The following is a 24316-nucleotide window of genomic DNA, read 5'->3' as shown; positions in this document are numbered from 1 at the left end:
CCCCGGAAACGCCCTGGCAGCACCACGCTGGTTCCTACGTGCCGAGTGTGTTCCCAAAATGGACCGAGAGCACGGCATGGGCCAAGCTCAGGTGGCCCACACGCCACACCCGAGGCCACTCCGCCGCCTGCCCGCCAGGCCTCGGCAGGGGAGAGCCCAGGGAGGACAGATTCCACCACGCAGATGGGGAGGCAGCCCGCCCAGGCCCCGGAGTCACGTCCCGTTCTGCTGCTACTTCTACCAAACTCCAAACGTTCAAAACCCGTGGGAGACGAAGGACACACTGGGCAAGGCCGAACCAAACACCCCACGTTTGGCTCGACGACGGCGTGGCCATTTCAACTGACACTCACTTCACGGACATCTCTTTGTAATATGGTGTTCATTGCTTCAGAAAGGATGAGGTCTTTCCTGGAGATGTCTAGGTCCTCTTCCAGCTTGGCCACGAGAGTGCACAGGGTAGCCAGGAGCTCTTTCATCTGGCTCTGCACCTTTGAAACTCAGAAAGGGAAGCAACATGTGAGGGCCCCCACTGCTAGTCTTCATACGTTGTTTTAAAAACAATGGATAAAAAGGAAACCCCCTCCAATCAAATCCTGGCGTGATGTCTGGAGCTGAACTCTGCGAGTGGCCCCTAATTCTTCTTCTACGAAACTACACCCCTCCAGTGCCACACGTAACTGCTCTCTCACCTGGAAACAAAGGGATTGAGTTGGTACACAGAGGTGTTTCATTAGTCCTTACTATACAGTTACCCTAAGATCCCCTTCGCCTCAAATGACATGACAGAATGCTGGTAAGGTTTTTCACGGATGCTCCTGTTCACAGACTTGCTTGTTAACCGCTTTCAATTTTACATTGGAGACAAATCTTCCCCCAAATAAATTACATTATGCAATTTGTACTAGCCAATCGATACACACAACATTTCCACCAACTACTGCTTTTTAACCATACAGACCTGTCTTCTTACAAGAATTCAAGAAGATGAAAAGGAAACCCCAGTCACACAAACACACAAAGTGTGCCTAGAACACACAGCATGTGCACAAATTGAGAACCGCCGTGGCTAGGCACACCGTTTCAGCCTCGGTTTTGTCCTTCTCCAATATGCAGTTGAGGACCTTGAGCACCTCCGCCTCACTGGACACGCCGGCCGGAGTCTTCGCCTGTCGCCGTATGACTGTTTTTTGAAGAGCTCTCTCGTGCCTGGAGACGAGGAACTCCAAATGTTCCAGCAGCAGCTGGCGGGAGAGGCAAAAGGAAAACCGTGTTTCAAGAACACCTTCAATTCCGGGCCTCAAGTTCACCAAATGCAAAACCAAGTCTGAATCCCTTCAATTCAGTTCCCAGGTAGGGAGCCGTCCCCGCCAATGTGTTAAAAGAGCCTTACTCCTCCTCACGGATCAAACAAGGTTTGAGAACAATAGGTCCCAGCCAACTCCACGGGGACATTGCGGACAAGGGGAGTGAATGGTGTCCCGTGTTTGAAGACACTGGCAGTGCGCCTACTGACCCTGGTGTTGTTTCTCTCCGCCTTCAGGTTGGCGATCTCCTCCTCTCTCTGCACGAGCTGCTCCCTGCAGGTGTGGAGCTCTGCAGCGAGAGCTGCACACTCCTGGGGTCGGAGAGGGGACAAAAGTGGAGAGACACAGGGGGTCTTTACCAGAGCACACCAGGCCTCCGTGGCCCTCCAGAGGCCCAGCACCCACCGCCCTCAAGTAGCATCACACACACCAGTCCCCTCCTCACCACCCACAGGAGTCCCGGGGATTTTCGGAGGGACCGACACTCAAGGGGACGGACATTTTCAGGTGCCTGGCAGGTCTAGGACTCAGGAACTCTGCTGACTCGGGAGCAAGCGGCCGAGAAGCCTCCTGCCCATCCGCAGCCTCTGGCCTCGTCTGCCAAGCAGGCTTGTGGAGCGGCAGTGGGGAAAGGCTGACGGTACTCAAAAGCTGCTGTCTTAGCCTGAACCCCTGGCTCAATCAGACTCAACCACACCCAATGGACTTTTCAAAAATGATGGTAGGACTCTTGACGAAAGGGCGAGTTTACGACTTCTTTCCTTAGTCAAGCAGGAAATATTATGGAGGAAGGGTTTCTGAGGAGAGTGATGCCAGGGCCCACCTCCCCACGTGGGGCTTCTCTCACGCCAATACTGAGCGCCCGCCCAGGACATGGCGTACAGGTGGGCTCCAAGGAGGTGGACGCACACTCTCCAGTCAGTCGAGCGCAGAGCCCGGTGCAGGGCTCAATCCCTGAACCATGACATCATGACCTGAGCTGAAACCAAGAGTCAGACGCTTAATGCCCTGAGACACCCAGGCGCCCCAGAGCTTTTGTCTCTGTAGGACAAACGAGGGGACAAACGTTCACTTAACAACTGACATTCCAAATAAGGAGAGTTGTTGATTTCAGCAATTCTGGAAAATCCAAGTACAAACTGGTGACATACTTCAATTTCTTTCATAAAGTAGCCCTTTCCAAATCAACGGGAATGTTACCACAGAACTGACCACGTTCCTTGCAATCTGACTTGACAAGGTGAACCCACAGAAGCCTATCTGATCCTTGATGTAGGACTGTGCAGGCCCGTTTCTATGTGGGGATTTTTGTTCCAATAAATGCACTGGAAACTCTTCTGGAGATGTGTGACATTTGGAAAGACTGGCAGATGAGCTGAGCAGCTACGAAGTATCAAACCTAGTAAGTAAAAGGGAGGCCACGAGTGCATGAAATATACGCAGATACTAGGCTATTAGAGCATTTCCTCCCCGAAAACATACACAAACCTACTCTGACAAGATAAAACGTATCATTTTGCACACAGAAACTGACCGTACCTACATGGTGCCATTTGCAGTCAAGAGAAAGGCAAACAAATGTGGAGACGCAGGATTAAGTCCTAACCGCATAACACGAGCTGTAGCAGACGCTGTCCTCTGGGGGAAGTGTGCACCACCTCCTGTTGCTCTTGAGGTCCCCTCAGGTGTTGCACGAATCCACGAATCTGCTACTCAGCTCTTGGTATGCACTTCCTTTCTCCAGTACATCAAGCACCACAGGAGAAGTGATTTCTCAGGGTTCCTGCGTCATTTTCACCGCGTTAAGGGCAATACCATGAACCTTAATTACAGCCTGGGACCCGTTCGAAGTGTGCCCAGGGATGCCGGACGTGCTCCCGCGATGCAGAGAAGACTCATGGTGTGACAAGAAAAGGCTGAATGGCCTGACATGTACTGAGGTCCACAGCTGCAGCTGCCAGCCGGCCAGCGTGAGGACCACGGAGGCACAAAGAAAGGGAAAGTCTCGAAGCTCTCTCCCTGCGGCGACCCCAGCACATGCAAAAACCTGGTGCTACTGGTGAGACATCTTTGTGTCTGGTGCGGAAGATGTGGCATCTCTGTGGATGTAGGACTGCTGTGAGACGGGCACACCTGCCGACGCAACTCAAACTGCAAGACAAGTGAAGACCTGACATCACGACGTAAGGCAGAAGGAAGGGAAGGATCGAAAACTGGCACATTTCAATGCAGGCACAGGATAGCTTGGTGATTTTAGAAAGGGGTTTGGCTTTGAAAATGGTCCAGACGCTAGGAGAAGCAGCTTCCACCACGAAGAAGAAGGACACAGTTTCCCAGACGCCCCAGAGAAGATTGCAGAGAAGCAGGAACTACCATCCACCGCATGTCAACCACTCCAACGCAAAAAGTGAAAACCCAAGAAAATCAGTTGAGGAGACCATGGCTGCCTGCACGGGTTTTTCATGCAGCAGGAGGTGCCCTGTCGGGGGGAAAATGCCACAAACGACATTTATTCACGAGAAAGACAAGTGAGCACCAAGATGTTGGGTAGGAAGGGGTGAAGCAGCTACCGAATGAGCGGCTACAGGTGGGGGTGTGAGCAGGGCGGCTGGCCCTGTGTAGGAAGCTCACCCCAGGGTCCTGAAGGCAACAAGTGCCAGTGGCCAGTGGTCTGGCTGCACAACCAGAGCCCTTGCCCTGGGGCAGTTCCATCCCGGCTCTGTCCCTCAACTCAGGAAGTACACTGAAAGCAAGGGACTGTCCTCCAAAGTTCTTCTGACATTGGACAATGTCCTGGCCACCCAGAACCCCACGGGTCACCACCAAACGTGTCTTGGCGGCTCACTCGCTCCGGAGCGCAGCGGGTCTAAGTGAGCCTGCGGACCAGGGGCCACGAGGACCTGTGAGGTTCATGACACAGGCACGTTACAAGAAGGACAGTCAATGCTACCAAAGAGAACCGCCACAGAGGGAACATTATGAAAGTCAGGAAGATGCCAAGGGACGTTACAAAAAACTCTGGGGAAACCGTCAAGCCCAACACAATCAAGAAATCCCTGCTAGAGATGACTGTCCATACGACGTGCGTGATTTCCAGGACCTATGACACAGCCAATCAGGAAACTCATGAATGACACTGTGCATATGGCAAAAAGAAAAAAAAAGAAAAAGAAAAAGAAAAAGAAAAAGAAAAAGAAAAAGAAAAAGAGTTGGGGGATGCAGGGATTCAAAATGCGTATCCTACAGAAGGTCACGAGCACAGAGAAAAGCCCAGAGGAGGTCACAGAAGAAGACAGCACAGAGAGGAGATCTGGTGAAGCAGACGGAGGGCGAGGAAGGCAGGACGGAAGTGTCATCGCTGGAAAGCACGCTGCCACCAGGAGTGATCCGGCAGAGTCTCGGCTCCTTTCCCACATGGACCCTTCCATGACAAGGGCGCTGGGACTAAAGCCAGCCAGCCGTCTATGGAAACACTGGCCAGGAACAGAAAGGCCCTTCTGGAAAGCTGCACAGACAGTGCCCGCCTCCACCCCCATACCGCCAGGCCCCAAGGCCCAAGACAGCCCCATCTAGCGGGTCCCCCCCACCCCATGCATGTCTGCATATCAGCACATTTGTGAGGACCCACCCCCACTTTCCAGACAGCAAATCCTCACCAAGGTGCTCAGTGAACCACTTCGCCTGCCATGCACACGTCTGTGCGTGAAAATCGAGGGAGCATGCAGCCAGGCCACCCGGGACGCATGTGTGTCACCACCACCTAAGCGTTCATCAGGAGGAACGTCGTGTGCGAGACTTGTGTGCACTTGGACAGCCTATCCTCACACGGGCATAAGGGCAGTAAGATCTGACATAAAGACAGGCAAGCTCCACGCCACAGGACCCACGGCCCAGCAGGGAGAGGGAAGAGCAGGAGAGAGGCAAAGCCATCTCCCTGGCTTCTGACCACCGGACCAGGGAGCAAGCTGCTCTGTTCCCAGGAGGAGGCACAGGTGGGGGGGGCAGGGTGGTGGCCCGTGTGGAACTCAAAGAGCCCACAGTCCGCCCAGATGGAGCTTCACTACGAGGTGCTTGGAAAGGCGTCCGGGAGACAGAGTGGCGTGCATGAAGGAGAACACAGGGCAGCCGGACCTCCCAAGGAAAACCGCCTCCCCGAGTCTGACCCACGCCGACCCATGGCACAAAACGGCCATCCTGCAGCCGCACTGTGCACACGTTCCCCCTATTCCACCGAACCACACACTCCCATGCCCTTCTATTGCTCTCCGTAAAACCGCATACGTCTCTGGGCGAGGTAACTGCAGCACATAGGGTTCAGCACCTAATACCGTGCCTGCCATGCACTCCAGAACAGGTGAATACTTTAGTGTACGCCCTGTACCCACACACGTAAAATTACACACGCTGCTTTTAAACATTACGCAGTTCTGTAAAGGATATAAAGACGCACACTGTCCTGTGCTTTATGTGATGGGTGATGTGAGGGGCTTGTACCTGTTGCCTAAAACACGAATCTTAGAGCTCAACCCACACATTAGAAGGAGCCACTCTACCCAATGACGTCTACACTGCATCCATTCTTGTCTCCTCCCCCAACCCACTATCCACACAGAACCAGCACCAGCTTTCAAAACATTCAAATCCATCATGCCAGTCCTTCCCCCTGAGGACACAACGACCCCAGGCCCTTATCGGAAAACCCAACTCCTTACGGGGTAGGTTCCGTCCCAACGCCAGCTGCCTGGTGCCTCACCTGGCTCCGCTTCCGCTTCCATCGCTCACAACAAAGCCAAGCTCCTCCTTGACCCCGGCCTTTGGCCTCGGAGTCAGACTGCTGGGAGAGTGCTCGGTCAGCCTCAGCTCCCGAGCGACCTCTCCGGAAAAGGCCTTTCCGGAACCACAGTGCGCAAGTCAGCGACATTTGCTCCTAACCCCTTCACTCGCCCAGATACACTCTTCTCAGATGTGCCTCCACCACCCTCTCCGAGGAGCACAGCAGCCAGAGCCTGGCGACCACAATGGTGCAGAGTCACAAAAGGGCTCAACAAGGGTGGGTGGTTGTGTCTCTGCAGATGATTCGGGTGCACCAACACAGAAGCCCTTTTTGTGGGGGCTACACCGTACACATACAGACATCATAAGGACTCTAAACCCGTATCTTTCTATAATAACACTGAATGTAAATGGACCAAATGCGCCAACCAAAAGACACAGGGTATCAGAATGGATAGAAAAAACAAGACCCATCTATTTGCTGTCTACAAGAGACTCATTTTAGCCCTGAGGACACCTGTAGATGGAGAGTGAGGGGATGGAGAACTAGTTATCATGCTACTGGAAGCCAAAAGAAAGCTGGAGTAGCCATACTTGTATCAGACAAACTAGACTTTCAATCAAAGGCTGTAACAAGAGCTGAAGAAGGGCATTTGAGAATAATTACAGGGCCTATCCATCAGGAAGAGCTAACAATTATAAATGTCTATGCGCCGAATACAGGAGCCCCCAAATATAGAAAACAATTCCTCATAAACATGAGCAGCCTTATTGATAAGAACGTGGTCATTGCAGGGGACTTTAACACTCCACTGACAGAAATGGATAGATCATCTAGACACACGGTCAATAAAGAAACAAGGGCCCTGAAGGATACATTGGATCAGACGGACTTGACACATATATTTAGAACTCTGCATCCCAAAGCAACAGAATATACTTTCTTCTCGAGTGCACATGGAACTTTCTCCAAGATACGTCATATACTGGGTCACAAAGCAGCCCTTCATAAGTATACAAGAATTGAAATTATACCATGCATACTTTCAGACCACAAGGCTGTGAAGCTTGAAATGAACCACAGGAAAAAGTCTGGAACACCTCCCAAAGCATGGAGGTTCAAGAACACCCTACTAACGAATGAGTGGGTCAACCAGGCAATTAGAGAAGAAATTGAAAGATACATGGAAACAAACGAAAATGAAAATACAACAATCCAAACGCTTTGGGATGCAGCGAAGGCAGTCCTGAGAGGAAAATACATTGCACTCCAGGCCTATCTCCAGAAACAAGAGAAATCCCAAATACAAAATCTAACAGCACACCTAAAGGAAATAGAAGCAGAACAGCAAAGGCAGCCTAAACCCAGCAGAAGAGGAGAAATAAGAAAGAGCAGAGCAGAAATAAACAATATAGAATCTAAAAACAACCGGAGAGCAGATCAACGAAACCAAGAGTTGGTTTTTTGAAAAGAAAAACAAAATTGACAAACCTCTAGCCAGGCTTCTCAAAAAGAAAAGGGAGATGACCCAAATAGATAAAATCATGAATGAAAATGGAATTATTACAACCAACCCCTCAGAGATACAAACAATTCTCAGGGAATACTATGAAAGATTATATGCCAACAAATTGGACAACCTGGAAGAAATGGACAAATTCCTAAACACGCACACTCTTCCAAAACTCAATCAGGAGGAAAGAGAAAGCTTGAACAGACCCATCACCAGCGAAGAAATTGAATCGGTTATCAAAAATCTCCCAACAAATAAGAGTCCAGGACCAGATGGCTTCCCAGGGGAGTTCTACCAGACGTTTAAAGCAGAGATAATACCTATCCTTCTCAAGCTATTCCAAGAAATAGAAAGGGAAGGAAAACTTCCAGACTCATTCTATGAAGCCAGTATCACTTTGATGCCTAAACCAGACAGAGACCCACTAAACAAAGAGAACTACAGGCCAATATCCCTGATGAATATAGATGCAAAAATTCTCAATAAGATACTAGCAAATCGAATTCAACAGCATATAAAAAGAATTACCCACCATGAGCACGTGGGATTCATTCCTGGGATGCAGGGCTGGTTCAACGTTCGCAAATCAATCAACGTGATACATCACAGTAAGAAAAGAAAAGATAAGAACCACGTGAGCCTGTCAAGCGATGCAGAAAAGGCCTTTGACAAAATTCAGCACCCTTTCTTAATAAAAACCCTTGAGAAAGTCGGGATAGAAGGAACATACTTAAAGATCGTAAAAGCTATGTCTGAAAAGCCCACAGCTAACATCATCCTCAATGGGGAAAAACTGAGAGCTTTTTCCCTGAGATCAGGAACGCGACGGGGATGCCCACTCTCACCGCTGTTGTTTAACATAGTGTTGGAAGTTCTAGCATCAGCAATCAGACAACAAAAGGAAATCAAAGGCACCCAAATTGGCAAAGATGAAATCAAGCTTTCCCTTTTTGCAGATGACATGATCCTATACATGGAAAATCTGACAGACTCCCCCAAAAGTCTGCTAGGCCTGATACATGAATTCAGCAAAGTTGCAGGACACAAAATCAATGTACAGAAATCAGTTGCATTCTTATACACTAACAATGAAGCAACAGAAAGACAAAGAAACTGATCCCATTTACAACTGCACCAAGAAGCATAAAATACCTAGGAATAACTCTAACCAAAGATGTAAAAGATCTGTATGCTGAAAACTATAGAAAGCTTATGAAGGTAATTGAAGAAGATATGAAGAAATGGAAAGACATTCCGTGCTCACGGATTGGAAGAATAAATATTGTCAAAATGTCAATACTACCCAAAGCTATCTACACATTCAAGGCAATCCCAATCAAAACTGCACCAGCATTCTTCTCGAAACTAGAACAAGCAATCCTAAAATTCATATGGAACCACAAAAGGCCCCGAATGGCCAAAGTAATTTTGAAGAAGAAGACCAAAGCAGGAGGCATCACAATCCCAGACTTTAGCCTCAACTGCAAAGCTGTCATCATGAAGACAGCATGGTATTGGCACAAACACAGACACATAGACCGATGGAATAGAATAGAAACCCCAGAACTAGACCCACAAACGTATGGCCAACTCATCTCTGACAAAGCAGGAAAGAACATCCAATGGAAAAAAGACAGTCTCTGTAACAAATGGTGCTGGGAGAACTGGACAGCAACATGCAGAAGGTTGAAACTAGACCACTTTCTCACACCATTCACAAAAATAAACTCAACATGGATAAAGGACCTGAATGTGAGACAGGAAACCATCAAAACCCTAGAGAGGAAAGCAGGAAAAGACCTCTCTGACCTCAGCCGTAGCTATCTCTTACTCGACACATCCCCAAAGGCAAGGGAATTAAAAGCAAAAATGAATTACTGGGACCTTATGAAGATAAAAAGCTTCTGCACAGCAAAGGAAACAACCAACAACACTAAAAGGCAAACAACGGAATGGGAAAAGATATTTGCAAATGACATATCGGACAAAGGGCTAGTATCCAAAATCTATAAAGCGCTCACCAAACTCCACACCCAAAAAACAAATAACCCACTGAACAAATGGGCAGAAAACATGAATAGACACTTCTCTGAAGAAGACATCCGGATGGCCAACAGGCACATGTAAAGGTGCTCAACGTCGCTCCTCATCAGGGAAATACAAATCAAAACCACACTCAGATATCACCTCACGCCAGTCAGAGTGGCCAAAATGAACAAATCGAGAGACTATAGATGCTGGAGAGGATGTGGAGAAACGGGAACTCTCTTGCACTGTTGGTGGGAATGCAAATTGGTGCAGCCACTCTGGAAAACAGTGTGGAGGTTCCTCAGAAAATTAAAAATACACCTACCCTATGACCCAGCAATAGCACTGCTAGGAATTTACCCTAGGGGTACAGGAGTACTGATGCATAGGGGCACTTGTACCCCAATGTTTATAGCAGCACTCTCAACAATAGCCAAATGATGGAAAGAGCCTACATGCCCATCAACTGATGAATGGATAAAGAAATTGTGGTTTATACACACAATGGAGTACTACGTGGCAATGAGAAAGAATGAAATATGGCCCTTTGGAGCACCACGGATGGAACTGGAGAGTGTTATGCTAAGTGAAATAAGCCATACAGAGAAAGACAGATACCATATGGTTTCACTCTTAGGTGGATCCTGAGAAACTTAACAGAAACCCATGGGGGAGGGGAAGAAAAAAGAAAAAAGGAGGTTAGAGTGGGAGAGAGCCAAAGCAGAAGAGACTCTTAAAAACTGAGAACAAACGGGATTGATGAGGGGTGGGAGGGAGGGGAGGGTGGGTGATGGGTATTGAGGAGGGCACCTTTTGGGATGAGCACTGGGTGTTGTATGGAAACCAATTTGACAATAAATTTCATATATTGAAAAAAAAAATAATAAACATAAAAAAATTCAACAACCTCATGCCAGTCCTTCCCCCTGAGGACACAACGACCCCAGGCCCTTATCGGAAAACCCAACTCCTTACGGGGTAGGTTCCGTCCCAACGCCAGCTGCCTGGTGCCTCACCTGGCTCCGCTTCCGCTTCCATGGCTCACAACAAAGCCAAGCTCCTCCTTGACCCCGGCCTTTGGCCTCGGAGTCAGACTGCTGGGAGAGTGCTCGGTCAGCCTCAGCTCCCGAGCGACCTCTCCGGAAAAGGCCTTTCCGGAACCACAGTGCGCAAGTCAGCGACATTTGCTCCTAACCCCTTCACTCGCCCAGATACACTCTTCTCAGATGTGCCTCCACCACCCTCTCCGAGGAGCACAGCAGCCAGAGCCTGGCGACCACAATGGTGCAGAGTCACAAAAGGGCTCAACAAGGGTGGGTGGTTGTGTCTCTGCAGATGATTCGGGTGCACCAACACAGAAGCCCTTTTTGTGGGGGCTACCCTGTACGCTTGAGGGGCATCCCCCCCCCCCCAGCCTGCTTCAGATTCTGGGTCTCCCTCTGTCTGCGCCTCCCCTGGCCACACACTCTGTCTCTCTAAATAGTAAATAAACATTACGAAAATTAGAATACAAACAACACTGATCAAACACTCCCAGAATAAGCGTCACTTAAGCGATCCACTTCATCTAGTTGCCCTGCCATAGCCAGCCCGTCATCACAAAGCCTGCCCTGGGCAGGCACCTGACAGGGGAGGAGGGCGGCCGTGGCAGTGGGGGATAGGGAGCTGGGAGGCTGACACCATCACCACCCCATGGACGCTGGCTGAGTGTGGGCAAACTGGATGGTCATTTTAGAAGAACGACGGGTACTAGGCAAGGACTACTGGGTTTCGTTTTCTCCTGTAACAAATGCTGAGGACCAAAATGTTTGCTATGACTTCTCAGTCTTCCCTGGCTTGCTCTTATACATGTGAGTAGCCTGTTAATCAACACATCATGAACTAGGAAAGATGAGTTCAATTTGAAGCATCTCTGAAGGCATCAAGGAGACCCCGAGGCAGTCCCAACTGGGAGGACCGAGACCCCAACAAAAGGGAAGCCCGCTGAGCCAACTCTAATGTTCAGAGTCCTCTCTCTCCCTCAAGACATGTGAGGATTCTGAATTTCCTCAGGGATTGGAGGCAAGATACCAACGAGCTGCAAAGGAAACCTAACAGAAAGGCAAGCAGAAAGTGGCAGCTAACCGAGCTCTGGACAGCACAGGGAGGCACAGAAAAGGAGCCCGGCACTCGGCAAGCACTGCCTGAGAAGCTGACCCTTCCATCATCTCATTGTGCTGTGGAGAAAATAACGGGGCTTTGGGAGCTAGCATCAAGGACGGGTCCTCGGAAATACTCCAGGCCTCCAAATGGAGACCCTGGAGGTCTACACGGGGGTGGGGGACAGCGTGAGCCCAGCTCACACGGCACCTTACAAAGACTGAGCCCCAGTCTCAACTCACTCACGCCTGAGTGGGCCCAAGAACCGCCGCACTCGGGGTGTGTGGGATGAAATGCTGAAGGAATACAAGCACACGAAGAGCCTCTATGCTTCTCCATACAGTCCAGCACAACAATAAAAACAAAGAAGAAATGAAAAGACAAGATAAGACAAGACAACAAAAAGACAGAAAAGAAAAGAAAAGAAAAGAAAAAAGAAGAAAAAAGAAAAGAATAGAAAAGAAAAAAGAAAAAAAGGAAAAGGAAACGAAAGGAAAGGCAAGGAAACGAAAGGAAAGGAAAGGAAAGGAAAGGAAAGGAAAGGAAAGGAAAGGAAGGGAAAGGAAGGCAAAGCAAGGCAAGGAAATGAAAGGAATGCCTGGGTGGCTCAGTCGGGGAAGCATCCCACTTTGGTTCATGTCATGAACTGACGCGTTATGGTTTGAGTCTCGCGTCGGGCTCTGTGGTGACAGTGCAGAGCCTGGAGCCTGCTTTGGATTCTGTGTCTCCCACTTTGCCTCCCCCTCCCCTGTTCAAGTTTTGTCTCTACCTCTCTCTCTCTCTCAAAAGTAAATAATATTAAAACAAAATTCTTTTCATAAGAAAAGGAAAGAAACAAACAAGCAAACAAAAAAAGAGAGGCACCTGGATAGCTCAGTCTACTCGTTTAAGTGACCAACACTTGGTTTCGGCTCACGTTTGTGAGTTTGAGCCCTGTGTTGGGCTCTCTACTGAACAGAAAAGAGCCTCTCCTCAACAGTGTCTCTCTCTCCCCCGTCCTCTACCCCCACCCCTGCTCTCACTTTCTTTCTCCCTCAAAATAAATAGATAAACATAAAAAAACAAAAAACAAACAAACAGGTCATATCGACCCAAAGAAGAAAGAAGAGAAACAGACCAAGAGGAGACACATAGACTGGAGTTATTGGATGCAAAAGTCAACTGTCCAAAAACCATTCTTGACAAATGGGAAATTTTCAGAGACTCAAAACAGATTCTCCAACTGCAAATTACCAGAGCTAAAATTAAGATCTCCAGGTGCCTGAGTGGCTCAGTTGGTTAAGCATCTGACTTCAGCTCAGGTCATGATCTCGTGATTCGGGAGTTTGAGCCCCGCGTTGGGCTCTGTGCTGACAGTGCAGAGCCTGGAGCCTGCTTCGGCATCTGTGTCTCCCTCTCTCTCTGTTCTTCCCTTGCTCCCAGTCTGTCTAGCTCTCTAACACAATTAAAAGACTAAAAAATCTTGTTAATGGCATGAAGAACTCAGTCGGTGGGTTTCACATCAGACTAGACACAGGTGAATAGACTCAGTGAACTGAAAGATAGTTAGGTAAAAATATATCTAGACCATACACAGAGAAAACGTCCAGAAAATACAGAAGCCCAAAAGACACAGAAGATATGGTACAAAGGTCCAATAGGAACCCACAAAGTAGAGGAAACACAGAATGGGTAGTACCACCTCGCTACAAAGATAAGAATCAAAACTGATAAAAGAACCATGAGAGTGACTCCACAAAGAACACCCGAGGCAAAAAGATGTTAACAGTCATGAGAGGACAAAGATACCGCCTTCCATGGGACAACGACAACAACACTACCAGCTGACTCTTCAAGAACAGCAAATGAAGCCAGATGATGGATTGGCATGTATGAAAGGTGAACTAAAATAGCCACCAACCTGGAAGTCTTTACCTAACAGAAACATTCTTCACAGTGAAGGCAAAGTAAAGATGTTTTTCAGGCAAAACAGAAGCAAAAACAAAAACGGAACAACAAAAACAACACACACACACACACACACACACACACACACACCATGACTACACATCAACTACAGACACAAACTAAAAGCAATATTAAAGCAGCTCGTTGCAAAAAAGAAATGTAGTCTCTGACAGAAATATGAAAAAACAAGGCTTGCAGAACAAAGGGTAACTATGAGAACAAACCTTAACAAGCATTAAGTGCACGAAACAATGACATCAACGCCAAAATCCATCTAAGACTAAAAAATATTAGCCAACAAAAGGTGAAGGGGAGTTCAGTGTGGTTCAAGTGTCCAAGAAAAGAGCAGGGGCGCCTGGGTAGCTCAGTCAGTTGAGTGTCCGACATTGCTCAGGTCACGATGTCACCTTTTGTGAGTTGGAGCCCCGCATCAGAGTCTGTGCGGATGGCTGAGAGCCTGGAGCCTGCATCAGATTCTGTGTCTCCCTTTCTGCTCTGCCCCTCACCCGATTGTATTATGTCTCTCTCAAAACACACATAAATCTTAAAACAAAGAAAAACTAAGAGGAGAGAGCAGTGTCAGGGAAGCAGTACAAGTCCTGAATCAGGCAGGGGTCAGTTTAAAATGCACCTGCCTCTAGAAATAGATATAGTCCAATTACCTAACAGATCAGTGTACAATTAAAAACTCCCTCCTACTTCTAAAGGAAGGCTAGAGACCAAAAGAACACACAACAGCTGGGACAAAGAAGAAACTAGTAATACAGTACGTGTAAACTAACATATCAGTCATTACATGTGCACAAATACTCCAAGGAAAAGTTTGAGTGTCAAATTCATTAGAAGGAAACTAAGCATACGCTGGTCACAAAGGTACACCCTAAAACGTAAGATCACAGACAGGTGGAAGGAAAAGATCCCCAGGCAAACCCAACCGAACAGAAAACTGATGTGACCACTGGGACCCTCCAATAAACTAACCTCTATAGCAAAAAGCTCTACTAGAGACCAAGAGGAACATTTCACGATGGAAGTTCCATTTACCAGGAACACAAGACTTCTAACCTTGCATATACCCGATAACGCAATCTCGAAATACAGAAAAATTGACAAACATAGAAAAGGGAAAAGAGCCACATCCATAAGCATTATGGGAGACTTAACGATACATCTCTCAGTATCTGACAGAACTGACGACAACAGAAAAATCAAAGGAGTGGGACGGGGCTGTCCAATATGCGGTCACGTGCTTTATTGCAAGTCCTTGAAATGCGGCTCCTCAAAGTGCGACGTGTGGAAAGTATATAATGCACACCACATTTTAAAGACAATGTGATAAAAGAGAACGCAAAAGCATTCATTAGTCTCCCTCACGCTGGCTATACACTGAAATGATATTTTGGATATACCTGTTAGTAATATTATTAAACTCATTCTCGCCTATTCCTTACTTGCTTTAAAGTGGTCACTAAAATCTGAATTCTGTCATTAACAAACTTCATCTAACGTATAAATAAGAGAATACTGCATTCCCCCCAATACACATTATTTGCACGTGGCCAAGGAAGAGTTCATGAAAACGAATATATGCCAGGCCATTAGGAAAGTGAACTCATCTGAAAGGACTGAAATACTGCAGGGCATATTTAGGGATCGCATTAGATTAACAGTTCATTTACCCCAACAATTCATCACGCCCACAGTGATGGGATGAAGACAGGGAGACTTCCAGTGATGACCAGTCCTGGGCGGCTGAGAGAGCACCATCACCCCTGCCACCACTTGAGGACAGGGAGGAGTAGGCTGTCGATGAACCAGGAAGCTGACTCTCACCTGACCCTGAATCTGCAGATGCCTTGATCTTGAGAACTTCCCAGTCTCCTCAACTATAGGAAAGAAGCTTCTGTGCTTATTAGGCAGCCAGTCTATGGAATTTTGTTACAATCACCCAAAAACACTGAGACAGATACCTTCATGGAATTCAGCTAGAAATCAGCACAAAGAGAACGAGAAAATCCCCCGAAACATCAAGATGTGTTATGCTCCTAAACATTGTGACGAATTAAGAAAAAGATACCACAGTGAAAGTTAGAAAATAGTTTCACATAAAAGATAATAAACATTTAGCTTATCAAAACTTGTAAGATCATTAAAGGTGTGCTTAAAGGGAGACTCATACCTTTAGAATACATATATCATAGGGATAGCTCAGTTGCTTGGTGACCAACTCTTGATTTTCGCTCAGGGTATGATCCCACGGCCACAAGATCGATCCCCAGCCTGGCTCCACACTGAGTGAGGAGCCTGCTTGAGATTCTATCTCTCTCTGTCTCTCTCTGTCTCTCTCTCCCTCTGCCCCTCTGCCCTGCTCATACTCTCATTCTAAAATGAATCAACACACTAATAAGCAAATAAATACAATACACATACTGGAAAAGGACAAAGGCTGAAAATCAAATGAAGGATTTAGTTCCAGAACTACAAGATGGGACAGCAAACAATCACCAAGTAGATGGAAAAAAAAAAGGGCAGAAATCAGTGCTGCAGGAAACAAATAGTAACTGACAGAAATAAAAAAAAAAAAAAGCGCCCAAGTTGGTTCTATGAAAAAGAAACAAAGCACAAAGTACCAATAGCAAGAAGTTCTAAAGCAAATATCACACCAGATGCTGCAGATAGGAGGGATATTAGAAACCAGTTGACACTTACTCCTTGGAAAGTTTGGGAGGTCTGAGCAAATTACAAGAAAACAAAATGCCTTATCTAAATAGACACGAGAAGATATGGGAAATCAGAAAAATCCTATTTCCACTTAAGAAAGGAATCTGCAATGAAAACCCTTCTCACAAGGAAAACCCTACACCAGCTGTTGGCCTAGCACTTCTTCCCAAAAGTAAAGAACACACACAAAAACTCTTCTGGGAAAGCACAAGGAGTGCTTCTTCCTACGTTGTTTTAGGAGGCCAGCACGACCTTAATCCCCAACCCCAGCATGGACAGCACAAGAGGGTGCAAGGGAACACCCACCTCTCTCTTGAATACACGTGCAAGAATGCAAAGCACACTATTTACAAATGGAATCCAGTGAACAGAGAATGCATAGACATCAGGGTTGGATTATTCTAGAAGGGCAAAAGTTGTTTTAAGTAAAACCACAACATTGAAACAAATCACTTGTCCCCAAAATGCACAAAACACATTTCAGAAAACTTAGTATTATTATTTCTTTGATGATTGTTAAAAAATCAGAGCAAACTAAAAATAGAGGAGAATTTTCATGTTTTGATCCAACTATCTACCAGGAACGCAACGGCAGGTGTCATACGTAGTGGTAAAATACTGAACTCTTTGGGGCACCTGAGTGGCTTCTAGTCGGTGAAGCGTCTGACTCTTGATTTCAGCTCAGGCCACGATCTCACGGTTCATGAGTTCAAGCCTCGCATCAGACTCTGTGCTGACAGGGAGGAGTCTGCTTGGGATCCACTCTCTTTCCCATCTCTCACTCCCCTTCCCATGCACGCTCTCGAAATCAATAAAGAAAGAAACTTTAAAAAATATTAAGTATACACAAAATTATGAAACCCTTCTCTCTCGTATCTGGAAGGAGACAAGGACACCTACTCTCACCACTTCCATTCAACACAGTACTGGAGGCCCTAGCCAATCCAAGGCAAGAAACATACAAATGGTTCTACTATTGGAAAGAAAAAAAAAGAAACTTACCAAAAGGCAACACAGAGAAGGAAAGGCAGACAGACACAAGAATGTGAAAACCTCTGCCACTCACAGATGTATTCCACACACATACAAAGAACTCATTCAAATCAACAAAAACCAAAACACACAACCTAATCACAAAGTGGCTTCCAAAAGGCAATTATTTCACAAAAGAAACACGTAAGTGGCCAAGACACACACGGGGGCGGGTCCCACGAATACACCATACCTCCCAGCACCTGAGCCCCAGCAACCAGCTAACACACGAGAAGAGGCAGTACCAGGCATCAGCCAGCCCCGAGCTCCCACACGCTGTTGCTCGAGGGGGACAGACACGTGCCACCACTCACGCCCTGCTCCTCCATGGCAACCCAATACGGTGCATGTGGATCTGCAGGCAGCCTCTGCACAAACCGGAGCACCCACGGGAGAAAGAATAAACCGTGCTGTCCTCACACACTGGGCTTTCGACGCCAGGGGAGGACCAGCAGAGCCACGCAAGGAAAGCAGGCGCGTTGCGCACACACAGCGCTCAAGGGTTGGCTCAACACGAAGCGAAGAACAAGCCAAAGCCATCGCTGGTGAAAGTCAAGACCGTGGTTACCTTTGGGGGACGTTCGGTGGGAGTCAGTAGGAGTTAGGAAGCACGGTAAGGTTCCATTTCTTCATCCAGGTGGTGGTTCCAAGAATGTGTTCGCTGAGTGAAAGATACGGAAGATCAGCTGAAAGTAGTGGTCTAGGACGTTCCAAACATCCACCGCGTGCCACACAAAAAGGCAGCTCTGGGACGGCGGCGGCGGCTGCGGCTTCGGCGGCGGCGGCTTCGGCAGCGGCTTCGGCGGCGGGGGCGGCTGGGGCTGCGGCTGAGGCGGTGGCGGCTGCAGGCAGGCTGGCAGGCAGGCTAGCAGGATGGCAGGAAGGCAGGCAGGTAGTCAGGCCCGAGCGTGCATGGGAGAAGCTCGGCACCCGCTTGGCTGAGGCGGCGGCGGCGGCGGCTGCGGCGGCTGCGGCAGCGGCGGCGGCGGCGGCTGAGGCGGCTGCGGCTGAGGCCGCGGCTGAGTTGGCGGCGGCGGCTACGGCGGCGGGGGCGGCGGCGGCGGCGGCTGCGTCCGAGGCTGGGACGGCGGCGGTGGCTGTGGCTGCGGCGGCTGCGGCTGAAGCGGTGGCGGCGGTGGCGGCGGCTGCCGCCGAGGCTTGGGCGGCAGCGGCTTCGGCGGCGGGGGCTGCAGCTGAGGCGGCTGCGGCTGCAGGCAGGCTGGCAGGCAGGCTAGCAGGCTGGCAGGAAGGCAGGCAGGTAGTCAGGCCCGAGCATGCAAGGGAGAAGCGGGGCACCCGCTTGGCTGGGACGCGCGAAGCAGGCTCTTGAAGCGCCCACAGGCAGCCGCTGGCTGTTCGGTCATACCAGCCAGAAGGCGCCTGACCCCGTCTTCTCTGGGAAGCTAAGCAGGGTCAAGCCTGCTTACCACTTGGATGGGAGTCGGCCTGGGAATACCGGGTGCTGTAGGCCTTGGCCTTTTAAGCCTTTGGCCTCCTTCACCTCTCCTCTGGCGCCCGCCGCCCGTCCCCCCTCCCTGCCTGCGTCCCTGTCTGCCCAGGGAGCGGCGCTGCTGGGGCCAAACACGTCCCAGCCACTGCTCGCTCAGCCCCTCCCGGGCCACCAAGGCGGCCGTGGCTGGTCCGGCCCCGCCCCGTCTCGCCCCCCCCCACCCCCCCGTGCCCGCACACACCAGGGCACTACAAAGGGGCACACTCCCCACTCCCGGTACCCGGCCAAACCCCACTGCAGCGACTGGAAGCCACAGTCCAGCTGTGCACCTTTCCTGACACACCACCCAAACCCACACCCGATCCGAGGGGGTGTTACTGTGTGGGCGGAACCGGAGGCTGGCGTCTGGGGGCTGGGGGTGGGGGCTGGGTGGGTGGATACAAGAACCCAGGAGGGAGCGGAGAGGCCATGCGACTCCAGACTCCGCATCCGCCACAGCCCTGGGCCCCCTGGGTCCTGGACCTCTTCCCTCCCTCCAGCCCTCATCCCCAGGGCCCCTGGCATTTCACCAGGCCCAGCTAGGGCAGCGGCCTCGGGCTGGTGATGGTGTCTGGGGGCGCTGGGGGCTCCGGGTGGGTTTGCCCCAGGTGGGGCAGACGGGAGGGAAAGGCCTGGTGGCTGGCGGCCCTCGCCCCAGGGCTGGGGAGGAGGCGCTGAGATCCCAGCGGGGCGGGCCCGGAAGGCACGACTGGCCTGATGCCCCAAGCTCGCTCCACCCACTTCCCAGTGACTAGCCCAGCGTGGTGTGGTGCCTGGCTGCGAGGTGCCTTGCGGTGCGGTTCGGGATGGAAGCGGAGGCGGAAGTGGGGCCACGCCTGGAGCAGCCCGCAAGAGTCCCGGGATTGCAGAACGCCGAGGCTTGGGCCACAGCGCGTTGCCAGGGTCCTCTTGCGGGGCCTCTGCCACCCGCTCGGGGCCGGGGCCCAGGGCCCGCGGCGGAAGGCAAGCAGGCACGCTGGCAGGCCGGCAAGCAGGCTGGCAGGCAGGCAAGCAGGCAGGCTGAGAGGCAGGCAAGCAGGCAGGCTGGAATGCAGGCAAGCAGGCAGGCTGGCAGGCAGGCAAGCAGGCAGGCTGGCAGGCAGGCACGCAGGCAGGCTGGAAGGCCGGCAAGCAGACAGGCTGGCATGCAGGCAAACAGGCAGGCTGGCAGGCAGGCAAGCAGGCAGGCTGGCAGGCCGGCAAGCAGGCTGGCAGGCAGGCAAGCAGGCAGGCTGAGAGGCAGGCAAGCAGGCAGGCTGGCATGCAGGCAAGCAGGCAGGCTGGCAGGCAGGCAAGCAGGCAGGCTGAGAGGCAGGCAAGCAGGCAGGCTGGCATGCAGGCAAGCAGGCAGGCTGGCAGGCAGGCAAGCAGGCAGGCTGGCAGCCCGGCAAGCAGGCTGTCAGGCAGGCAGGCAGGCAGGCTGGCAGGCAGGCTGGCAGGCAGGCAAGCAGGCAGGCTGGCAGGCAGGAAGGCCGGCAGGAAGGCAGGCAGGAAAGCAGGCAGGCTGGCAGGCAGGCACACAGGCAGGCTGGAAGGCCGGCAAGCAGGCAGGCTGGCATGCAGGCAAACAGGCAGGCTGGCAGGCAGGCAAAAAGGCAGGCTGGAAGGCCGGCAAGCAGGCTGGCAGGCAGGCAAGCAGGCAGGCTGAGAGGCAGGCAAGCAGGCAGGCTGGCATGCAGGCAAGCAGGCAGGCTGGCAGGCAGGCAGGCTGGCAGGCAGGGTGGCAGGCAGGCAAGCAGGCCGGCTGGCATGCAGGCAAACAGGCAGGCTGGCAGGCAGGCAAACAGGCAGGCTGGCAGGCAGGCAAACAGGCAGGCTGGCAGGCCGGCAAGCAGGCAGGCTGGCAGGCAGGCAAGCAGGCAGGCTGGCAGGCAGGCAAGCAGGCAGGCTGGCAGGCAGGCAAGCAGGCAGGCTGGCAGGCAGGCAAGCAGGCAGGCTGGCAGCCCGGCAAGCAGGCTGTCAGGCAGGCAAGCAGGCAGGCTGGCAGGCAGGCTGGCAGGCAGGCAAGCAGGCAGGCTGGCAGGCAGGCAAGCAGGCAGCCTGGCAGGCAGGAAGGCTGGCAGGCTGGCAGGCAGCTGGCAGGCAGGCACACAGGCAGGCTGGAAGGCCGGCAAGCAGGCAGGCTGGCATGCAGGCAAACAGGCAGGCTGGCAGGCAGGCAAACAGGCAGGCTGGAAGGCCGGCAAGCAGGCTGGCAGGCAGGCAAGCAGGCAGGCTGAGAGGCAGGCAAGCAGGCAGGCTGGCATGCAGGCAAGCTGGCAGGCTGGCAGGCTGGAAGGCCGGCAAGCAGGCAGGCTGGCATGCAGGCAAGCAGGCAGGCTGGCAGGCTGGAAGGCGGCAAGCAGGCAGGCTGGCAGGCCGGCAAGCAGGCCGGATGGCAGGCAGGCAAGCAGGCAGGAAAGCAGGCAGGCTGGCAGGCAGGCACACAGGCAGGCTGAGAGGCAGGCAAGCAGGCAGGCTGGCATGCAGGCAAGCAGGCAGGCTGGCAGGCTGGAAGGCCGGCAAGCAGGCAGGCTGGCATGCAGGCAAACAGGCAGGCTCGCAGGCAGGCAAGCAGGCAGGCTGGCATGCAGGCAAGCAGGCAGGCTGGCAGGCTGGAAGGCCGGCAAGCAGGCAGGCTGGCATGCAGGCAAACAGGCAGGCTGGCAGGCAGGCAAGCAGGCAGACTGGCAGGCCGGCAAGCAGGCTGGCAGGCAGGCAAGCAGGCAGGCTGAGAGGCAGGCAAGCAGGCAGGCTGGCATGCAGGCAAGCAGGCAGGCTGGCAGGCAGGCAAGCAGGCCGGCTGGCAGCCCGGCAAGCAGGCTGTCAGGTAGGCAGGCAGGCAGGCTGGCAGGCAGGGTGGCAGGCAGGCAAGCAGGCAGGCTGGCAGGCAGGAAGGCTGGCAGGAAGGCAGGCAGGAAAGCAGGCAGGCTGGCAGGCAGGCACACAGGCAGGCTGGAAGGCCGGCAAGCAGGCAGGCTGGCATGCAGGCAAACAGGCAGGCTGGCAGGCAGGCAAAAAGGCAGGCTGGAAGGCCGGCAAGCAGGCTGGCAGGCAGGCAAGCAGGCAGGCTGAGAGGCAGGCACTCAGGCAGGCTGGCATGCAGGCAAGCAGGCAGGCTGGGAGGCAGGCAGGTTGGCAGGCAGGGTGGCAGGCAGGCAAGCAGGAAGGCTGGCAGGCAGGCAAACAGGCAGGCTGGCAGGCAGGCAAGCAGGCAGGCTGGCAGGCAGGCAAGCAGGCAGGCTGGCAGCCCGGCAAGCAGGCTGTCAGGCAGGCAAGCAGGCTGGAAGGCAGGCTGGCAGGCAGGCAAGCAGGCAGGCTGGCAGGCAGGCAAGCAGGCAGGCTGGCAGGCAGGAAGGCTGGCAGGAAGACAGGCAGCTGGCAGGCAGGCACACAGGCAGGCTGGAAGGCCGGCAAGCAGGCAGGCTGGCATGCAGGCAAACAGGCAGGCTGGCAGGCAGGCAAACAGGCAGGCTGGAAGGCCGGCAAGCAGGCTGGCAGGGAGGCAAGCAGGCAGGCTGAGAGGCAGGCAAGCAGGCAGGCTGGCATGTAGGCAAGCAGGCAGGCTGGCAGGCTGGAAGGCCGGCAAGCAGGCAGGCTGGCATGCAGGCAAACAGGCAGGCTGGCAGGCAGGCAAGCCGGCAGGCTGGCATGCAGGCAAGCAGGCAGGCTGGCAGGCTGGAAGGCCGGCAAGCAGGCAGGCTGGCAGGCAGGCAAGCAGGCAGGCTGGCAGGCAGGCAAGCAGGCAGGCTGGCAGGCAGGCTGGCAGGCAGGCGAGCAGGCAGGCAGGCTGGCAGGCAGGCAGGCTGGCAGGCAGGCAGGCCGTGAGGCGCGTGCATGGGTGAGGCGCGGCACGCGCTTGGCTTGGCACGCGTGCTGTCTTCTCTGGGAAGCCAAGCAGGGTCGGGCCTGGTTCCCACTTGGAAGGGAGACGGACTCGGATACTGGGTGTTGTAGGCCTTTGCCTTTTAAGGCTTTGGCCTCCTTCACCACTCCTTTGGCGCCCGCCGCCCGTCCCCCCTCCCTGCCTGCGTCCCTGTCTGCCCAGGGAGCGGCGCTGCTGGGGCCAAACACACCCCAGCCACTGCTCCCTGAGCCCCTCCCGGGCCAGCAAGGCGGCTGTGCCTGGCCCGGCCCCGCCCCGCCTCGCTCGCCCGCCCCCCCCCCCCCCCCCCCCCCGTGCCCGCACACCCCGGGGCACTTCAAAAGGGCACGCTCCCCACTCCCAGAACCCGGCCAAATCCCACTGCAGTGACTGGAAGCCACAGTCCAGCTGTGCACCTTTCCTGACACACCACCCAAACCCGCACCCGGACGGGGGGAGGGTGATGTGGGCGGAACCGGAATCTGGCGCCTGGGGGCTGGAGGGTGGGCGCTGGGTGGGTGGATACAGGAACCCAGGAGCGGGCGTTTGGGTATGTGGGAGGGCAACACGTCCCCAGCCTCCAACTTCCCCAAGGCCTGGGCTCCCTGGGTCATGGATCTCTTCCCTCCCTCGAGCCCTCATCCACAGGGCCCCTGGCATTTTAAGAGGCCCAGCTAGGGCAGCGGACTCGGGCTGATGCTGCTGTCTGGGGGCGCTGGGGGCTCCGGGTGGGTTTGCACCAGGTGGGGCAGACGGGAGGGAACGGCCTGGTGGCTGGCTGCGCTCGCCCTAGCGCTGGGGAGGAAGCGCTGAGAACCTGGCGGGGCGGGCCCCGAAGGCACGAGCGTCCTGATGCCCCACGCTCGCTTCTGCCCTCTTCCCAGTGAGCAGCCCAACGTGGTGTGGTGCGGAGCTGCGAGGTGCGGTGCGGTGCGGTGTGCTGCGGGATGGATGCAGAGGCAGGCCTGCGGCCAAGCCGGGAGCCGCCTGCAAGAGTCCCGGGGTTATAGAACGCCGGGATTGTGCCACGGCGCGTTGCCAGGGTCCTCTGGCGCGGCCTCGGCCACCCGCCGCGGCCCCACGGCTGCTGGCGGTGGCGGCAGCGGCGGCGGCTGCGGCTGAGGCGGCGGCTGCGGCTGAGGCGCCGGCGGGGGTGGCGGCTGCGTCTGAGCCGGCGGCTGGGGCGGCTGCAGCTGAGGCTGCGACTGCGGGGGCGGTTCCAGCTGAGGCTGCGACTGCGGGGGCGGCTGCAGCTGAGGCTGCGACGGCGGGGACGGCGGCGGCTGTGGCTGAGGCGGCGGCTGCGGCTGTGGCTGAGGCGGCGGCTGCGGCGGCGGCGGCGGCTGAGGCGGCGGCAGCGGCGGCGGCAGCGGCGGCTGAGGCGGCTGCAGCTGAGGCTGCGGCTGCGGCGGCGGCGGCGGCTGAGGCGGCGGCAGCGGCGGCGGCAGCGGCGGCTGAGGCGGCTGCAGCTGAGGCTGCGGCTGAGGTGGCGGCGTCGGCTGCGGCCGAGGCTGCGACAGCG

At 53.4% G+C, this 24316-nt stretch overlaps 1 protein-coding gene across 4 annotated transcripts in view; it reads right to left on the bottom strand.

Annotated features, from left to right (window-relative positions):
- LOC147575923 (liprin-alpha-1-like) overlaps positions 1-24316 on the bottom strand; it is a 547540-nt gene that overhangs the window by 413339 nt on the left and 109885 nt on the right. For all 4 annotated transcript variants that reach the window (XM_086679732.1, XM_086679730.1, XM_086679733.1 and 1 more), the window contains 2 exons: positions 1134-1244; positions 354-491 (listed from right to left, as the gene is read on the bottom strand). In XM_086679732.1, the coding sequence (XP_086535858.1) occupies positions 354-491; positions 1134-1244 (249 nt within the window). The remainder of the gene's footprint in view (positions 1-353; positions 492-1133; positions 1245-24316) is intronic.

This window comes from Puma concolor, chromosome D2 (genome assembly GCF_028749965.1).
Source record: "Puma concolor isolate L17-30 chromosome D2, mPumCon1.1.hap2, whole genome shotgun sequence".
NCBI lineage: Eukaryota > Metazoa > Chordata > Mammalia > Carnivora > Felidae > Puma > Puma concolor.
Note: the sequence above shows the minus strand (reverse complement) of the source record. Positions and strands in the feature narration are given on the sequence as shown.